Source organism: Rana temporaria, chromosome 1, assembly GCF_905171775.1.
Source record: "Rana temporaria chromosome 1, aRanTem1.1, whole genome shotgun sequence".
Lineage (NCBI taxonomy): Eukaryota > Metazoa > Chordata > Amphibia > Anura > Ranidae > Rana > Rana temporaria.
In genome coordinates this window covers 491,429,993-491,448,276 of record NC_053489.1, presented here as the reverse complement: position 1 = coordinate 491,448,276, position 18,284 = coordinate 491,429,993, and the positions used below count along the sequence as shown (strand labels likewise).

The window sequence follows — 18,284 nt, the reverse complement described above, 5'->3', positions numbered from 1 at the left end:
TTTAGCTCTTGACCTCATTCATGTAAAGATTTAGAAGTTTAGCCCATCTGCAGTTTTTACAGCCCTTCCTTTATGTGCTCCATAACTCCTTAAATATAGATATAATTACAGTGCCTTGCAAAAGTATTCACCCCCTTGGCATTTTTCGTGTTTTGTTGCCTCACAACCTAGAATTAACATGTATTGTTTGAGGATTTGCATCATTTAATTTACAGAACATGCCCACATTTTTGAAGATGTTTTTTTTTAATTGTGAAGCAAACAACAAATAGGACAAAATAACAGAAAAAGTCAATGTGCATAACTATTCACCCCCCTAAAGTCAATACTTTGAAGAACCACCTTTTGCGACTATCACAGCTCCAAGTCGCTTTGGATAAGTCTCTATGAACTTGACACATCTTACCAGTGGGATTTTTGCCCAGTTCCCCTTGCAAAACTGCTCCAGCTCCTTTAAGTTGAATGGTTTGCGCTTGTGAACAGCAATCTTTAAGTCTGACCACAGATTTTATATTGGTTTTAGGTCTGGGCTTTGACTAGGCCATTCCAACACATTTACATGTTTCCCCTTAAACCAATCAAGTGTTGCTTTAGCAGTGTGTTTGGGGTCATTGTCAGTCTGGAAGGTGAACCTCCGTCCTAGCCTCAAACCACGCACAGAGTGGTACAGGTTTTTCTCAAGAATATCCCTGTATTTAGCACCATCCTTCTTTCCTTCATAAACGTAGCGTTTTCTTTGATGGCCAAAAAGTAACATTTTAGTCTTATCAGACCAGAGCACCTTCCTCCATACATTTTGGGAGTCTCCCACATGCCTTTTCGCAAACTCAAAATGTGCCATTTTGTTTTTTTGCTGAAATTAATGGCTTTCTTCTGGCCACTCTGCCATAATGCCCAACTCTATGGAATTTACGGCTTATTGTCCCCCTATGTACAGATACTCCAGTCTCTGCTGTGGAACTCTGCAGCTCCTCCAGGGTTACCTTAGATCTCTGTGATTCCTCTGTAATTAATGCCCTTCTTGCCCGATCTGTGAGTTTTGGTGTGCGGCCGTCTCTTGGCAGGTTTGCTGTTGTGCCATGTTCTTTCCATTTGGTTATGATAGATTTGATGGTGCTCCTAGGGATCATCAAAGATTTGGATATTTTTTTATAACCTAACCCTGACTTGTACTTCTCAACAACATTGTCCCTTACTTGTTTGGAGAGTTCCTTGGTCTTCATGGCAGTGTTTTGTTAGTTGTGCCTCTTGCTTAGGTGTTGCAGCCTCTGGGGCCTTTCAAAAAGGTGTGTATATGTAATGACAGATCGTGTGACACTTAGATTGCACACAGGTGGACATCATTTCACTAATTATGTGACTTCTGAAGGTAATTGGTTGCACCAGAGCTTTTTATTGGCTTCATAACAAAGAGGGTGAATACATATGTACATGCCAATAATCATTTTTTTATTTCTGAAAAATAGTTTTATGTATATATCTTTCTAATTTTACTTCACCAACTTAGACTATACATATAATTCTGATTAAAAAAAACATTGAACTAAAGGCTGTAATGTAACAAAATAGGTAAAATGCCAAGGGGGTGAATACTTTTGCAATGCACTGTATGTGTCCGAATTAACAATTCCAAGTTAACAGCAGGAAAATATAGAACTTCAGAAAATGTGCAGTTTTTGCCTCCAGAAGGAGGTAATCTAAATGATTACAGAAAGAGGTTAAGTGTTGTAAAAATTCAGAGGGCTCATATGGGATGCTATCATATCTTGGTAGTGCTCTGTAAGTGTTTTTGTCTGAGGATAATCCTATGTTTCAAGTGTAAGTTCACCTTTGACAACATTTTCTGACATCATTTGTAGAGTCCAGCCAGTTCTGCAAATGACAGAGTGAAGGGAGATTAAGGGGCCAGTGGTTTTTGAGGAGAGCTGCTTGTGTAATTGGAGCAAGTGCAGCATTTAAAAAAGGAGTAGCTCTGGTATGTTCTGTTCAGTGGATGTAGAATTGCATAGGGTGATTTTTGGAAAACATTGTTAATGGTAAACTTACACTTTAAAGCTGTATTCCAGCTTTCTGTCACTTTAAAACAGTTTGTTTGGATCAAGCTGGTCCAAATGATCTATTACATTCACTAACAGATGAGCCCACTAGGAGTGTTGTATAAACTGTATGTAGCGTCAGCTGCATACAGTATACAGCCCTGTGTTCTGGCTGCAGAAGGGGGACTTCCTATCTCACTCCAAGAACAAAACAGAGTCAGGCTGAATACTGCTCAGTCATTCACAGGAAGCTTTGTATTTTCTTAATGAGCACAAAGCTTGCTGTAATTGGCTGAAGTAGAGATTGTGAAGGCCTCCTCGGACCTCAGCTTTTCAGAAGAAACCTTGTATCTATTCAGAAATTACAGGGTTTCCTGTGAACAACTATACAGCTATTCTAAAGAGACAAAAAACTTCAGTTTGGCTTTAAATTATCTTACTGTTGACAGACTACCTCTTCTGGAAGTCTGTTTCAAGTTTCCACTACACTTTTAGTAAAAATACTTTCAATGTTACTCTTGAAATGTCTGTGGGTTAGTTTGAGATCAAGCCTCCATGTTCTAGAGCTCAGCTTCTTACAGGAAATGCTTCCAACCTGAACCTTATTCCGATCTTTATTTGCAAGTTTCAATCATGCCCCCCACCCTGTCTCCCTTTCTATCTTTGAGGCTTTTTAAGTTCTTAAAGTCTCTCCTGATATGTTTTATTCTTCAGACTTGATTTGGTGAATAAAAAAATCTCAATGCTTAGCCATTTGATGCACAAGCTTTTGTTCACTGCTGGCTTTTTCCAAACAGTTTTTTTCTTCTACAAACATGGCATGGAACTACCAATGTAATTTTTATTTCACGTTAGTAAACCTGCATTTGCTAAACACACTGCAGTGAAATATAAATCGCCATTTATTTCCCCTTGTTCTGCTGCAATGTGGCCATACAAAGCTCTGCATTTGCATTTCAAATAATGTTAACAATAATGAGGTGGGGATTGGCAATGTGGAAGTTCTCTAAATAATAAGGAATACACATGCATATGACTGAAAAAAGGTTGAGAAACACTGGTTTAAACTATAATTCGACTAACTTCCATTGAAAACATTATACAAATCATCTTATCACTATTTTAAATAAACAAATCCACTATTAGAGATTATATTAGATGCTTCATCAATTATTGTTTGCAGCATTGAGATTTTAATACAATTTAGTCTAAACTTGTTAGATTGTGATTAGACAATAATTTGTATGGTCCAAAAAAAAAAAAAAATGTGATTAGTTCACTTTCTCAATATTAGTATATCTATATTCCCACTATTCCGGTTCACTGTGTCTAGAATGCACTTAAAACATCTGAACACCTGTTTTCTTCTTTGCTCCTGAAAATACTGAATATTAGAAACATGTGAATGCTGTCCATTTTTATATGAAAAATTCATAAATACATTTATTTTCAGGAAACTCTAAGAAGAAGCTTATGTGCACCGTGTGTAACAAAAAGTGCTCCTCGTCAATCAACCTCCAAGAGCATCGAAAGGTCAGTTAATGAAGGCTTGGCACATGGTGGGTCTGACTTGTAAAGATATAAGGTCAGGGATTACAAGTGTTGACAATTTACTGTCTTTTATGTTATTGGTTGGTGTTCATTGGCCCATAAAATGGTGGTCCTGTTTAGAGAAAGGTGTAGCAACTGACTCTTAGAAACATTTTTATTAATTTTATAGACAGTCTGTCTTCAACAGTAGGCAACATATTCTATATATAGTTCCTTTTGCTCCAGAATTCAAAGAAATTTAAAACCTATTTCAACAGCTTTGTCTAGCACCTCTTTGGATGTTTTCTACTGGCTTAATATTGTTAATGAGCATAGTTAATGAGCATATTTTTTATTAATAATATAACTTGAATTAAACGTTGCCAGTTGACAGCTCACATAAATAAGGTTAGCCTGTCGTTTATCACCAAAAGACTCTTGTTACATTCAGTTTCTCTTCTTACTGAGAATGTTTATTCAAAAAAAGTTACTCTAACAGAATTGTGCAAAAATACTCTAAATATACAGTGAAGGCCAGTCAAAATGTGTAAATTGTACTTTCACCAAAGTGTAAGAAGAGACTCAAAATGCTTGCCTTAATATTTCTAGCCTGGAAGTAGCAAAGTAAAAAAGCATGACACAAGTTCAGAAAGAAAAAAAGAGCAAGCCCCTTTTTTTATTTCACCAAAACACTAATTTGTTTTGTCCAGACCTTTTGCGTACCTCTGTTCCAGAATCAGATGCCCAGAAAGGCAATCTAGGCAGGAAGCTAAGATCTAGTGAGTGTAATGACAGTGGGGGTACTAGGATAGTTATTGAAGCTAAATTAGACATTAGCATGCCCTATACTCTGCAGCACAAGGCTCTGCAGTGACAATTAAAAACCCTACATTTTATGTAAAAACAGTACTTATTTAGCCCAGGATCCAAGGGTGTAGATTGGCATTCCTAAACTTTCTCATTGGCCCAGCATCATGACATCTATTTTGTGACTGAACACCTTCTTGCAGTATGCAGTGTGTCATGTGCTGTTCAGAAAGTCAAAATAAAATAATATCAATCAGCCAGGAAAAATCTATCCCAGCAGATCGACTTCCCCACCAAGTTGCCTATGAGATGCAGTTGAAGAAGGCTACAGACCTACAAATGTTCCCCAATCTGAATATAAAGACGCAAATGGGTTGAACAGTCTTTGATGCCCGGGGGCGCCTTTAATTCAGCCCTGGGTAGAAAGTGTTGAATGTGATACTTGGAAGTCCCTAAGCTGTTACTTGCATAGGGTCTCATTTTGTGTTAAAGTGATTGTAAAAAATGTTAATTAAACAAATATGTCATACTTACCTGCTCTGTGAAATATTTTGCACAGATCAGCCCTGATCCTCCTATTCTAAGGTCCCCCGCAGGCACTCCTGGCGCTACCTCTTCTCTGTTTGCCACCATAGGAAGCTCCTTCCAATGTGGGTACACATGTGGGATCTATCCTATTAACGCACACTGTGCAGCTGGGCACTACCCCCTTTGCCCTTGTCACTGGATTTGATAGACAGCAGCAGGAGCCAATGTCTCCCACTGCTTTCACTGAGTTTGGTGAGGAGGGAGAAAGAGCAGCTCTGCTGCTCTTGGGCAAAGCTCTGGATTGAGATTGGGCTCAGGTAAGTATTTGGGGGGTGTGGGGGACAATAGAAGTTTTTTTTTCTCTAATGCGGAGAATGCTTTAGGGTAAAAAAAAACTTCAGCCTTTACAACCACTATTCCTGCTCTGTTCCATGAAGCCGTGATATGAGATAATATGATGGTCTCTGCTTTTCCTTGTGCAGAATAACTGTTTCTTCGATACATTAAGTCAGATGTCTTTGATAATCAATTTTCACATTCACACATTCATGTAATTATTCAACTCTCCAACTTCAATTAGAAAGAATGTCTGGACAGCCGCACTCTGAAAAAACCTTTTGGTTGCCTTTTATTGGTAAAAAAACTTTAAACACCACACATCACAGCAAAAATAGGAGACGCAGCCCCTTATTTTTGCTGTGATGTGTGGTGTTTAAATTTTTTTTACCAATAAAAGGCAACCGAAAGATTTTTTCAGAGTGCGGCTGTCCAGACATTCTTTCTAATTTTGCTTTGTGCATTGCCGGCACCTGGGCTTTTCTGAGAGGACGCGGGTTGTTTCCATACACCCATCTGGAGCGGTAACTTTATTTCTCTATCTCCAACTTCAATTGCAAAGGCAAACTTACTAATGAGATTCATGCTTTTCTGAAACAATAACTAAAAGAAAACTATACATTTGCAACATTTAACTATTTTCATGTTGATTTGATAGCGGTGTCTATGTTATATATATGTTAATTTTCTTTAACCACTTAAGCCCCGGACCATATTGCTGGTCAATGACCGGGCCACTTTTTGCGATTCGGCACTGCGTTGCTTTAACTGACAATTGCGCGGTCCCAAACAAAATTGGCGTCCTTTTATTCCCACAAATAGAGCTTTCTTTTGGTGGTATTTGATCACCTCTGTGGTTTTTAGTTTTTGCGCTATAAACAAAAATAGAGCGACAATTTTGAAAAAAAATGAATATTTTTTACTTTTTGCTATAATAAATATCCCCCAAAAATATATAAAAAAACTATTTTTTTCCTCAGTTTAGGCCGATACGTATTCTTCTACATATTTTTCGTAAAAAAAAAAATCGCAATAAGCGTTTATTGATTGATTTGTGCAAAAGTTATAGCGTTTACAAAATAGGGGATAGTTTTATGACATTTTTATTAATATTTTTTTTTACTAGTAATGGTGGCGATCAGCGATTTTTATCGGTACTGCGACATTATGGCGGACACTTCGGACACTTTTGACACATTTTTGGGACCATTGGCATTTTTATAGCGATCAGTGCTATAACAATGCATTGATTACTATAAAAATGCCACTGGCAGGGAAAGGGTTAACACTAGGGGGCGAGTAAGGGGTTAATTATGTTCCCTAGGTGTGTTCTAACTGAAGGGGGGGTGGGACTGACTAGGGGAAATGACTGATCGCTGTTCATACATTGTATGAACAGACGATAAGTAATTTCTCCCCCTGACAGGACCGGGAGCTGTGTGTTTGTAACGAGCGGGTGCCCGGCGGTGATCGCGCCCGCCGGGCACGCGCGTCAGCATCAGGGGCGAGCGGGGGGCACGCACGCCCCTATTGGCTGAAGAGCGAGATGACGTATACCTACGTGATCTCGCCCAGCAGAGCCGACCTGCCGCCGTATAACTGCAGCGGCTGGTCGGCAAGCAGTTAAAGTCATTTTCAAATACTGCCTGGTAAATGACTTTCTAACCAGTCAGTACCGGGCTTTAAGTGCAGCAGGACCACATAGCAATTGCATTGTCTTCTGCTGGTGTGAAGCGATTGCTTACAGAGTTTGAGGCTCCTATAGTAAACTTGAAAGCAAACACAGATGGTATAAACTGGCACATAGTTGTGTTTATAATGTTGGCAATTATACTTTAACTTATGGAAACTTTACTATACCCCTATATTTTAGCCTACATAGTTGCCTACAATTAAAATGTAATGTTTCATAATATTGCTGTCAAGGGAATCATTCCAGTGTCACTCATAGAAAGGAAGAAGAAATTACCCCCTCTCTCTCTACCTCTGAGTATAAATTAGCATCTGTAGCACATAGCTTAATATATAGTACTTTTCTAGTTTTTAACCTTAATGTTAGTATGCTACTATATCCAATAAATTTATTTTGGTTACTGTTGTATTGATATCTAAATGATCAATTTAGGCAGTTGTTGGGTGCAACTTACCTGCAACTTACCTGGAGCAAGCATTTTGTCATAGCTGTATAAAACAGTAGCTTGTGGGGAAAAAGAAATCAGCCCATTACACTGAAGAGCATTTCCCTTATAATATTGTGCATCTTAAGCTTGGCTGTCACCCATGTGCTTAAGGTACCTCATATGTCAAGGTAGAGAACACTCTTATTAGACTTGGAAATGTGGTTAAGTTGAACCACATGCGAGCTGAGGAAATGTCATCCTTCTTTGTCAGTTTCCACAAAGTAGTCATCTGAGCAATGAAATGACAGGGTACATGTGGTCTAATCAAAGACTAGGTACATCATTTGAAAGAGAAAAAAGCTCTTGATGCATAGAGGTCCACAGATGTCCATCTGAATGCACACATGGTTAACTCACATTTAGTATAAAGGTTATTAACTATGTCTGCATATTTTTAACATGAAATAGGTTTGAAATGTTTATGCAAAGATATACTTAATGGTTCAGACATTCAACAGAATGCTATACTTTATTCTCTGTTACCCATTCTTCATCATAGTATGCTTAAAATATCCTCTATAGAGAATAACGGTAAGGGGCATATGTATAAAAAAAAAATCTGTATTTCCATCAAAACTGTATATTAATTCTTTCTGAGTGAATAGGGCAAACTTGAATGTTCACAGGCTATATTCTCTGCCAAATGATTGTTATTCATTGAAAAAAAAATGGATACTATTGGATCCGCAGATAATATAGCCTATAAACCTTTGTTTTTGCCCCATTCACACAGCATGCATTTACTTGCCATTTTGATAGAGGAACAGCTATGCAAACTGAGCCTAGGTTCACACTGCTGCGAATTCAAAATCGCGGTAAAATGCGCGATTTTACCGCGATTTTGCGGCCGCGATTTTGCGGCCGCGATTTTGCCGCGATTTCGGCCGCAATTTAATGTAAATCGCGGCCCGAAATCGCAAAAAGTAGTACAGGAACTACTTTTTGAAATCGCAGATGCGGCGTCGCACTGATTAGGACAGTGCCATTGCCGACAATTGCCGCCGATTTGAGATGCGATTTGACATGTCAAATCGCATCTCAAATCGTTCCAAATCGTACCCAGTGTGAACCAGGGCTGAATCACTCAATTCATTGTATAACATTTTACCACAGGTGAAATGTACAACTCTTAATGAAAGGAGTTATACATTTTTTCCCCGGTATACAAAAATATTTATTTAATGATGTGGTGGAAATTGTAGTAACCAAAAAAAAAACAAGCAGTTTAGTGTAGGTAGTTATTAGAAAAAAAATAGCAAAAGTTAACTTTGGTTTACTGCACCTTGTTTTACCTTATTAACAAGTCAGGAAAATTAGTGGTGATCGTGCCAGCAAGAGGAAGCAAATCCCTTTAATAAGAATGATTATGTTTCTAGATAAAGTCACACACAAACACAGTTGTCATTTACCAAGCACTGCTGCAATATTTGCAATTCAGTATTTTTACTTCTGAACCAATCTTTTCTTTTCTGGTTGGGTTGTTACCCAGTAATGACCAGCAAGCCAGTCTACCAAAACTAGGATTCACAGGATTTGTCTGACAGCAGCAAAAGCCAATGACTCCCGCTGCTGCCTGTGTATCCTATGAGAAGAGGAAGAGAGGAGAGAGCTGCTGCAGATGACCACACTGCTGGACTGGGAGAGAGGACTCAGGAAAGTGTATGGGGGGTATAAGCTATTGGAAGTTTTTTTTTTTAATCCTAATGCGGAAAATGCATTACGCAAACCTTTTGACTTTAGAACCACTTTAATGAAGCAGTGTATTCAATAATACATAATTACTTACATTTTTTAAATGAAAACAGTGTTTTTGCACTCAAATTTGACTTGGTATCAGCCTCTTGCTGTCAAATGCTGATAAGAGAGATCTGTGACAGAGTGACAGAGAGATGAACTTATCAGTGTGCTACTTCATTTTCCATTGCCCAGTCCCAGGCTGAGAGAAGAACAACACCTGTAAATGTAACTAAACCACATTAATCAAGGATCAGGACTGTACCATGTGGCAAAGGTGTGTAAATCTACGCACTAAATGGCCAGCAATATTAATCATTTGGCAGGTTAACAGCTCCTGTGTATATATCTTATCTGAATATTTATCTGTTTGCTTGGACTTCCTGTTCATTGAATTCTGAGATTTACATCTGTTAATATTTGTGCTGCAGTGCTTCAGATGATACATCCAACGTGTAACTATTTTATAAATGCAGTTAATCAAAATTCACTAGGCCATTTTTAGAGATACGGCACTGCGTTATTTTAACTAACAATTGCGCAGTCGTGCGATTTTGTACCCAAACAAAATTGATGCCTATTTTCCCCCCACAAATAGAGCTTTCTTTTGGTGGTACTTGATCACCTCTGTGGTTTTTATTTTTTGCGCTATAAACATAAAAAATTATGTAAAAGATCTAATTTGTTCATCAATTAAGGCCAACTTCTGCTACATATGTTTGGTAAAGAAAAGTCAATTAGCATATATTGATTGGTTTTTGCAAAAATTATCCAGTTTATAACCTATGGGATAGATTTAGGGATTTTTTTTTTTTTACTATCAAAGGCGGCGATCAGCGATTTTTAGCGGGATTGCAACATTGTGGTGGACAAATTGGACACAAAGGCCCAGATTCTCAAAGGGCTTACGACGGCGCAACGCAATGTGCGCCGTCGTAAGTCCTAATCTGGGCCGTCGTATCTATGCGACCGATTCTTAGAATCAGTTACGCATAGATAACCATTAGATCTGACAGGCGTAAGGCTCTTACGCTGTCGGATCTTAAATGCAATTTTTTTTTCGCCGCTAGGTGTCGCCTCCGTCGTTTTCCCGATCGAGTATGCAAATTAGCAAAATACACGAATTCCCGAAAGTACGCGCGGTCGACGCAGTGAAGATTCGACGTTTACGTTAGATTTGCAACGCGTAAAGTTGCCCCTACTATATGAGGGGCAACCAATGTTAAGTATGGCCGTCGTTCCCGCGTCGAAATTTAAAAATTTACGTCTTTTGCGTAAGTCGTCCGTGAATGAGGCTGGATGCCATTTACGTTCACGTCGAAACCAATGACGTCCTTGGGACGTCATTTAGCGCCATGCACGTCGGGAAATTTTAGGGACGGCGCATGCGCAGTACGTTTGGCGCGCCTAATTTAAATGATCCACGCCCCCTACCCGGATCATTTGAATTAGGCGGGCTTGCGCCGGGGGATTTACGCTACGCCGCCGCAACTTTACAGGCAAGTGCTTTGTGAATCAAGCACTTGCCCGTAAAACTTGCGGCGGCGTAACGTAAATGAGATACGCTACGCCGCCGCAGAGATGCGGCGAACTACGAGAATCTGCCCCCAAGTGACACTTTTTGGGGACCAGTGACACCAATACAGTGATCACTGTATAAATGACACTGGCAGGAAAGAGGTTAACAACAGGGGCAATCAAAGGGTTAAATGTGTTCCCTATGCGTGCTTTCTAACTGTGTGTGGGATGTTGACACTAGACAAAAAGAGAGATCGGTATTCCTGATTAGTAAGATCCACAGATCTCTCTCTTCCTCTGTGACAAAACAACAATCTGCCTTGTTTCTGTCATTCAATGATCGCGGCTGGCAGGCAGCCATTGCGGCTGTCGGACCTGCTGATTGGCTCCCGCTGTGTCCGATTACAGAGGGTTACCAACAGCATGTTTGTGCGCCCCAGCATAGAAAGTGCGAACAACGTACAGGTACCTTGTTTCGCACAGTCGGGCCGCCCTGCCGCAGTATATGTACGATTAGCGGTCCGGAAGTAGTTAAAAACTGTTTCTTGATTTTTTTTAGCTTCTAATATTTGTGTGTGATACTGTATATATTATATTAGCAGAATACAAGAGATACAACTGACACATTTCTTTATAAGACATTTAAAATAATGTTCTCTTATCGTCCATGGACAGACAAAGCTCCTTAAATCTTGACAAGTAGGTTATGTTCCCTGTTTACAGGAGAGCACTAGGCAGAAACATGTTAGATAATTAAATACATGTTACATTAACAGAGTTGAACAGCCCCACCCAGGGGGCTGTTCCTCCAGACATAACCCTCCTCACTGCAGCATGCAGCCTCAGTTTCGTTCTGCCTAGCAAGGAGAAGGATGTATGATTCCCTTTTTGGCCCAGCGCCCTGAGGAGAAATGTTATTTTATTTTATTTTACTTTTTCTTGAAGAATCTTCTTTCAACTGTCGGCTGAGAGACAGGCTGGATAATATAGATCCTTGTAGTCTACTCAGTCCGACCAGCAAGCGTGGGCACACCTTTGCAAAGAGGCTGGGTCTGCCACGCCATACCCCATGACTCCTGGGGTGTCCGGTGAGCTTTGCTCCGAGGTCCACATATGACTGGGCTGTGGTGTTGTCTCACTCACAGTGGACCGGGCCGACAGCTACCTCCATTGCGGTTGTAGTTCTGTCAGGAATGCGTCAGCGTGTCCTCGCACGGACAGGTAAGTACAGTCCCGGTGGGTTGGTACGGCTGGGCATTCCTGGGGTTCGGGGGTCCTCTTCTCCTCCCTTCCCTGCTCCTTTTCCCTTGCTGCATTGCTAACATTGCCGCTGTCAGGGGGGCCTTCCTGAGGGGACTGTGTTATCTGGCCTGTGTTTTTTCTTTTTTGTATGGGGCCTTCCTGTGAGGGGGTTTTCACTGTTAAAAAGCCCTAGGAGGCTTTTCCTTTTTAAACGCGGCATTTTGCCGCCATTTGGCCGGCATAGCTGCGCTATGGCGCAGCTTACATTGCGATCGGCCATTTTCCTGTGGTCGCGTTCTGAACGCTTGGTGGCCATCTTGGAGTAGTCCTGACCCCTAGTGCTGTATACGGCGCACACAGGTCCCTGCAGATGCCGCACAGTTACCTCACGGTTCTTTTCCACTCACAAGCTGTGTGCTGAGAGTGGACGGCAGCGCTGGGAAATCTCCTCCTGAGGTGAGTCCCCTGGGTACCACTGGTCAGCGCAGCAAGTGGGTGAGAGGCCCTGAATAGGGCTCTAGGAGCTTCTGTTTATTTGTAAGGATAGGTGTGCATATTATACATACAAACTATGTAAATATTATTAATATTTGGAGTCAGTATCTGGGTTAGCACCTGGAATTCCCACAGAGGTTTTATTGTTAGTCCTGGACGCGTTTGTGCCAGGGTGGGGGTGGATTGCGGACGGGCGGTAAAAGAGTGCCCCCTTCCCCCGTTATCCCCTGGGGAATGCTCTGTTATGGAGCCATGTACCAGGTACCTGGGTAGTAAAAAAAAAAAAAAAGCAGGATAAGGCATTTATGGGTGCGCTTCTCACTGCTGCAAGGGACTCTTTTAAGCTGGATAGTGCAGCTGGGTTTCCGCCGAGGGCTCGGTCTTTTTTGGATCACACAAATCAGACCGCTCTGTGTAGGTTTTTTCTTTCTGTGCCCTTCTTTGATAATTTCTAAGAGGCAGAATAAGAAAAGCCGATGAGGGCTTTTGTAGTCCCTCACCGTCAGGCGCTTCAGTGCCCCTTTGAGGAGAGCCTTTTCAAAAGGTGGGCTTCTTCTCCGGTGGTGGACCCTCCAGGTGTTATGTATAGGTGACCACTCTCCCTATTGCAGGAACCCCCGCTTGTATGGATCTGACTGATAGAAGATCCGAAGTACTGACCCGTTCCATGTTTACCATGCTGGAGTCTGACTTGCGACCTATTGTGGCCACTACTCTGGGGTCTCAGTCACTCACAGAGTGAGCATTTTGCACCAGACAGTGGAGGAGCACCGACTCTCTACCGAAGTTATTAGGCTAGAGGACCAGCTGGTCCAGGGCCTCATATAGGTCTGTGATGCTTCATTGAATGCTGTGCCCTTGTTATCCAGGGCTTCTGTTTCAGAATGGTTTTATGCACATGGTGATGTAAGGGTTAACTCCATTACTTGGCAAGAGAGTCATTGGTTCGAATCCGGAGACGTGTCTTTCTCTCCCGGCCCATCGGTCTGCCTTGGGAAGAGTGGGACTTGCTAAGCTGTGGGGTAAATTTACCTTTCTTGCAGGACGAGAGGTTTGGGGTTTTCTATGGGCCTCAGACCCTGAATACCTTTGTGAACGTCGGGTAGTTCCACATGTAATCCATTAGTTCGGTGGTAGCTGCGCTCCATCCGGGGGATGTCCTGGCGTCCTCGGACATCTGGGACGCATACATGCATGTCCCATGTCACAGTGTTTTTTCTGTGCTTCGTGATGAGAGAGGGTCTCTGTGAGCCTGTGGCCCTCCCTTTTGATCTGGCGTCAGCACCATGGGTTTTCAGCTGGGAGCTCGCACTTATCCTAACTTTGTTGGGACAGCGCGGCTTTGCCTCATTGGCTACTTAGACGACTTTCTTCTGAGAGCAACTTCTGTCTCAGACCTAGTGGATGTGTTGTTCCCATTCAGACCCTCCGAAGATTTGGGTGGGTGTTAAACATTTAGGCCAGGAGGTGTAGCTCAGTGGCAGCAAGCCTGCCTTCCATGTGTGCGACCCAGGGTTCAAATCCTGGGCATGCTAGGTTCCGACTTAGCGTTGGAGTATCTTGGGTTGATCCGGACTCCACGGTGGCGAAGGTCCTTCTTCCCCTGGAGAAATTGCAGACTCTTTAGTCTGTGGTGAAGGTATTGGCATCACGCAATCGGTCTTCTCTCCGGGCACCTGCTGGTCCGGGGCCTGTGGGTAGCCTCCTTCGAGGCAGTACTGTATGCCCAGTTCCACACTCAGGTTTTCCAGGGGAAATACTGTCCAGGTGGTAAAAATCTCTTGTCTCTGAAATGATCAGATTCCGGTGCGCCACCTAGTCAGAGACTCTCTGAGTTGGTGACGGAGACCCCCCGACTCTTCGGTCCGGGAAGTTGTTTCTTCCTTCCAGTGGTCGGTGTTTACGACGGATGCCAGCCTCATGGGTTGTGGGGGCACCTTGGGGGTCCAGTCGGCCCTGAGTCGCTGGACTTGCCCGCTCTCGTCTGGTCTCAGTAGCTACCCAGGGTCGGTCCTGGCTAGTGGGAGACCGCCTGGGAATACCAAGTGCTGTCTACCGTTCATTGTCCTACTATTTTAGGTGATCAGGCTATGCTTCTCCTCGTGGTCGAGGAGGTTGCAAGGTTGTCGGATCTGGTTTCAGCCAGACAACACCACGGCTGTGGCTTCGGTCTACCATCAGGTATACTGGCAGGCGGACTACCTGAGTCGCCAGATACTGGACCAGGGCGACTGGTCTTTGTGCTTGGGGTGTTTTGGCTCTCTTGCAGGAGGTGAGCCTCACAGGGCATGGATCTCCTGGCCGCTCGTCTCCACCGCAAGGGTGTTGAAGTTTGTGGCCAGGTCTAGTGATCTAGTACCGACGCGTCAGTCACACTTGTGGCCCTGTGGGGTCTGTATCGGCGACTTTTTGCCATTCCTCTATTGTAGTTGCTTCCTCGGCTGCTCCACAGAGTGGAGGCTGAGGAGATCCCGATGATTCTAATCGCTCCAGATTAACCTCTGCGTCCTTGGTACGCCGATATCGGGTGCCTGGTAGCGGAGGTACCCTGTTGGTTGCCAGGGCGGGAGGTCCCTCTGTCTCGAGGTCCCATATTTCCTCCTGTTGTACAGTCACTGACTTGCTCAACATGGCTATTGGAAGCCAGACTTTAAGTGACCGGGTCTGTCTGTCCGACTTGGTCATCTCAACAATGCTGAGGGCACGGTAGTCTTCTTCCGGAGGATCTACCGTCACACCTGGCAGGCCTACATCTCTTGGTGCGAAGGGATGTAGGGCTTTGCAGGTGTACCAGCCTGCTACAGCTCCTATTCGGAGTTCTGACTCTCTTTTGTGTCGGTGTCTGGTCCACAAAAGGGCCTGGCGGTCTCGTTGACCACCATTTCTCGATGGATCAGGCAGGCTGTCATACAGGCCTATGCTCTTAAGGGGTGGGCCCCCCTTTCCTGTCACGGCACTTTTGACCAGGGCAATTGGTGCTTCCTGTTTTTTTCCGACTTAATGCGTCGGTCTCACAGGTGTGCGAGGAGGCGACTTGCTCGTCCGTTCACGCTTTTTCCAGAATTTACATGGTTGCTGTGAGTGCATCTTCTGATGCTTTTTTCGGCCTCTAGTTTTTGCAGGCGGCTGTTTAAAGTTGCACCTCCTCCGTTGAGGAGCTCTGCTTGTTTTGGGGTGAAGTTAAAATTGGTTTTACTGATATATTTTCCACCCCTCGTTTTTGACACTGCTTGAGGACGTCCCACTTGTCAAAATTTAAGGAGCTGTGTCCGTTCATGGACGATAAGAGAAAACAGGATTTTCTGTACTCACCGTAAAATCCCTTTCTCTGAGTCCATGGACGGACACAGCACCCACCCCTTCTTCTTAGGTTTGTACTGCTTGTTACGAACTGAGGCTGCATGCTGCAGTGAGGAGGGTTATGTCTGGAGGGACCGCCCCCTGGGCGGGGCTGTTCAACTCTGTTAATGTAACATGTATTTAATTATCTAACATGTTTCTGCCTAGTCCTCTGGGAACATAACCCACTTGTCAAGATTTAAGGAGCTGTGTCCGTCCATGGACTCAGAGAAAAGGATTTTACGGTGAGTACAAAAAATTCTATTTTTATTGATGTGTTTAAATGTCAGTTGGGATAAATTTCTATTTAGGCATATGTTAAAAAATGTGCTATTATAACATAAGCCTGCTTTACTTATCAATAAATACCATGGGGGCTGAGAATCAGTGGGATCCAAGCGAGAAATGAAAATTGTCACCTGGCAATGATGTCACACCAGGAAATATGAAGTATGGGATGAAAGAAGGAGAATAATATACTCCAAAAACATTACATATGAATGTTGCTACATCACTCTTCACCAAACAGCTTTACAATCTAACAGGCTGTGTATTTCTTTATTCAGACCATATTCTGCATTGTGCTACAGAAATGCAAAAGAGAGCTTCGCAACCTTTCACTTTGTGCGTTGTTTTGAAAATCATAAAACTTTTTTCAGGTTTTTGTAGCTGTTTGTGACTTCATTTGGGGAGATTCAATCTTACTTTTTTATCCCTGTGACATCAGTACAAAAAAAAAAGAGGGGAATAGGAGTCACCAGGACACGAAAGCACTGACAAACATGTTAAAAAATATATATAATATTAAATAAATATTAACTTTTCCCTGCTCTACAAAAACAATGTATTGCATGTTTTTCCTTATTGTCCTTCCAGCCCCGTTCCAGGTACAGCAAAAAAAATTGATAGGAGTTTCTTCTGCTTTTTTTCTTTCTCTCTATCAAAAGTAACACCCGCAAAAACACTTAAAGGGTAACTCCACTTCCGTGGGGAAAATAAATAGCAAATAAAGAAAAAAATAATTTAGTGCATACAATTGCAAAACTAATCATATTGTAATGTCATTAAAAATTAACTTTCCTTTTCAATCTGCAGCTCTGTAACTTTCTGAGAATACATTGCAATATGGCTACCTGGAGTTGTTCTGTACACAGAGTGTGTACTGACCTCTCCCCAGAAACATAATTTCCTGCTTCTGTGATTGGCTCACTAGTGTCCCCAGAAGTCTGCCTAAGATAAAAGTAAGATTTCAAGCATCCCCTGCAACAAAAATAGAATTTTTGGAGATATACTTTTAATAGGAACATGTCTAAGGCCTCGTACAGACGAGGGGACAGTCCGCTGAAAACGGTCCGCCGGACCGTTTTTAGCGGACATGTCCCCTCGGAGATTTCTGTCTGATGGTTGTACACACCATCAGACAGAAATCCATGCGGACAGACAGCGCGGTGACGTGTCCGCGCCGTCGCCGCGACGTGCGCGACGCTGGAAGGTCAATGCTTCCACGCATGCGTCGAAGTGATTCGACGCATGTGAGGGATGACGGCCGCTCGGACATGTACGGTGAGTCTGTACAGACGACCGAACATGTCCGATGGACAGGATTCCAGCGGACATGTTTCTTAGCATGCTAAGAAACATTTGTCCACTCGAAAACGGTCGGGTGGACAAATGTCCGCTGGAAACCTGTCCGGTCGGCCGTACACACGACCGAACATGTCTGCTGAAACTGGTCAGCGGACCAGTTTCAGCAGACATGTTCGGTCGTTTGTACGAGGCCTAAAGGGTCGCATGCTCAGCATATTTCCTCATTAGTGGAGGTACAGGCAAACACACATGGATTTCTTCAGAATAACTAAGGGTAGGAATCTGCAACAAAGTTTGTTATAATCCTTGCAATGTACATAGATCACCCAGAGGGGAATTTTTTTTCCTCAACAAAAGTGGAGTTACGCTTTAAGCTGGAGCTGAGTTTTAAAGAACGTTTTTAAGAAACCATGTAGTGGTTCGGTATCTCTTTAGATAACGTATAGTACTATGGAATACATTTTATCATGTACTATATTTTTTACAAAAGAGAGATTTTATACACAAACGACATTGGAGGAAGGGCTATAAAAAAAAAAAAAAAACTAAAAATGTATAAACTAAAAACATGTAAACTTAAAAAAAAAAGAATTAAGCAACCTAAACCCAATCATATGGCAATAATGTGGTATTGCTTATTATTGCACCATATGTTTTTTGTTGTGTTGCAGTGCCATTGATTTTGAAATGCACTCAAATGCACCACCACAATGCAGATGCAATGCAGCACACCACTGTGCTACCTTGTTTTGTGGTGTGATGTGCTGGAAAAAAAGGTGCAGGTACTTTTTTGGATGCTTTGGTGTATTGGTAGCCTTTAAAAATGAATAGGTTGCCTTAATGCAATGTACATAAATGCACATTCATTAATGAAAATCAAGGGCAAACAGTTGTGAATGGGCTCCAAGCCCATGTAAACAAAAAGATAAACTTGCACTACACTGTTTTACTG

General features: G+C 42.4%; 1 protein-coding gene across 2 annotated transcripts in view; it reads left to right on the top strand.

The window, feature by feature from the left end:
* PRDM5 (PR/SET domain 5) overlaps positions 1-18,284 on the top strand; it is a 248,546-nt gene that overhangs the window by 59,535 nt on the left and 170,727 nt on the right. For both annotated transcript variants that reach the window (XM_040330260.1, XM_040330250.1), the window contains exon 8: positions 3,490-3,569. In XM_040330260.1, coding sequence (XP_040186194.1) covers positions 3,490-3,569 — 80 coding nt within the window. The remainder of the gene's footprint in view (positions 1-3,489; positions 3,570-18,284) is intronic.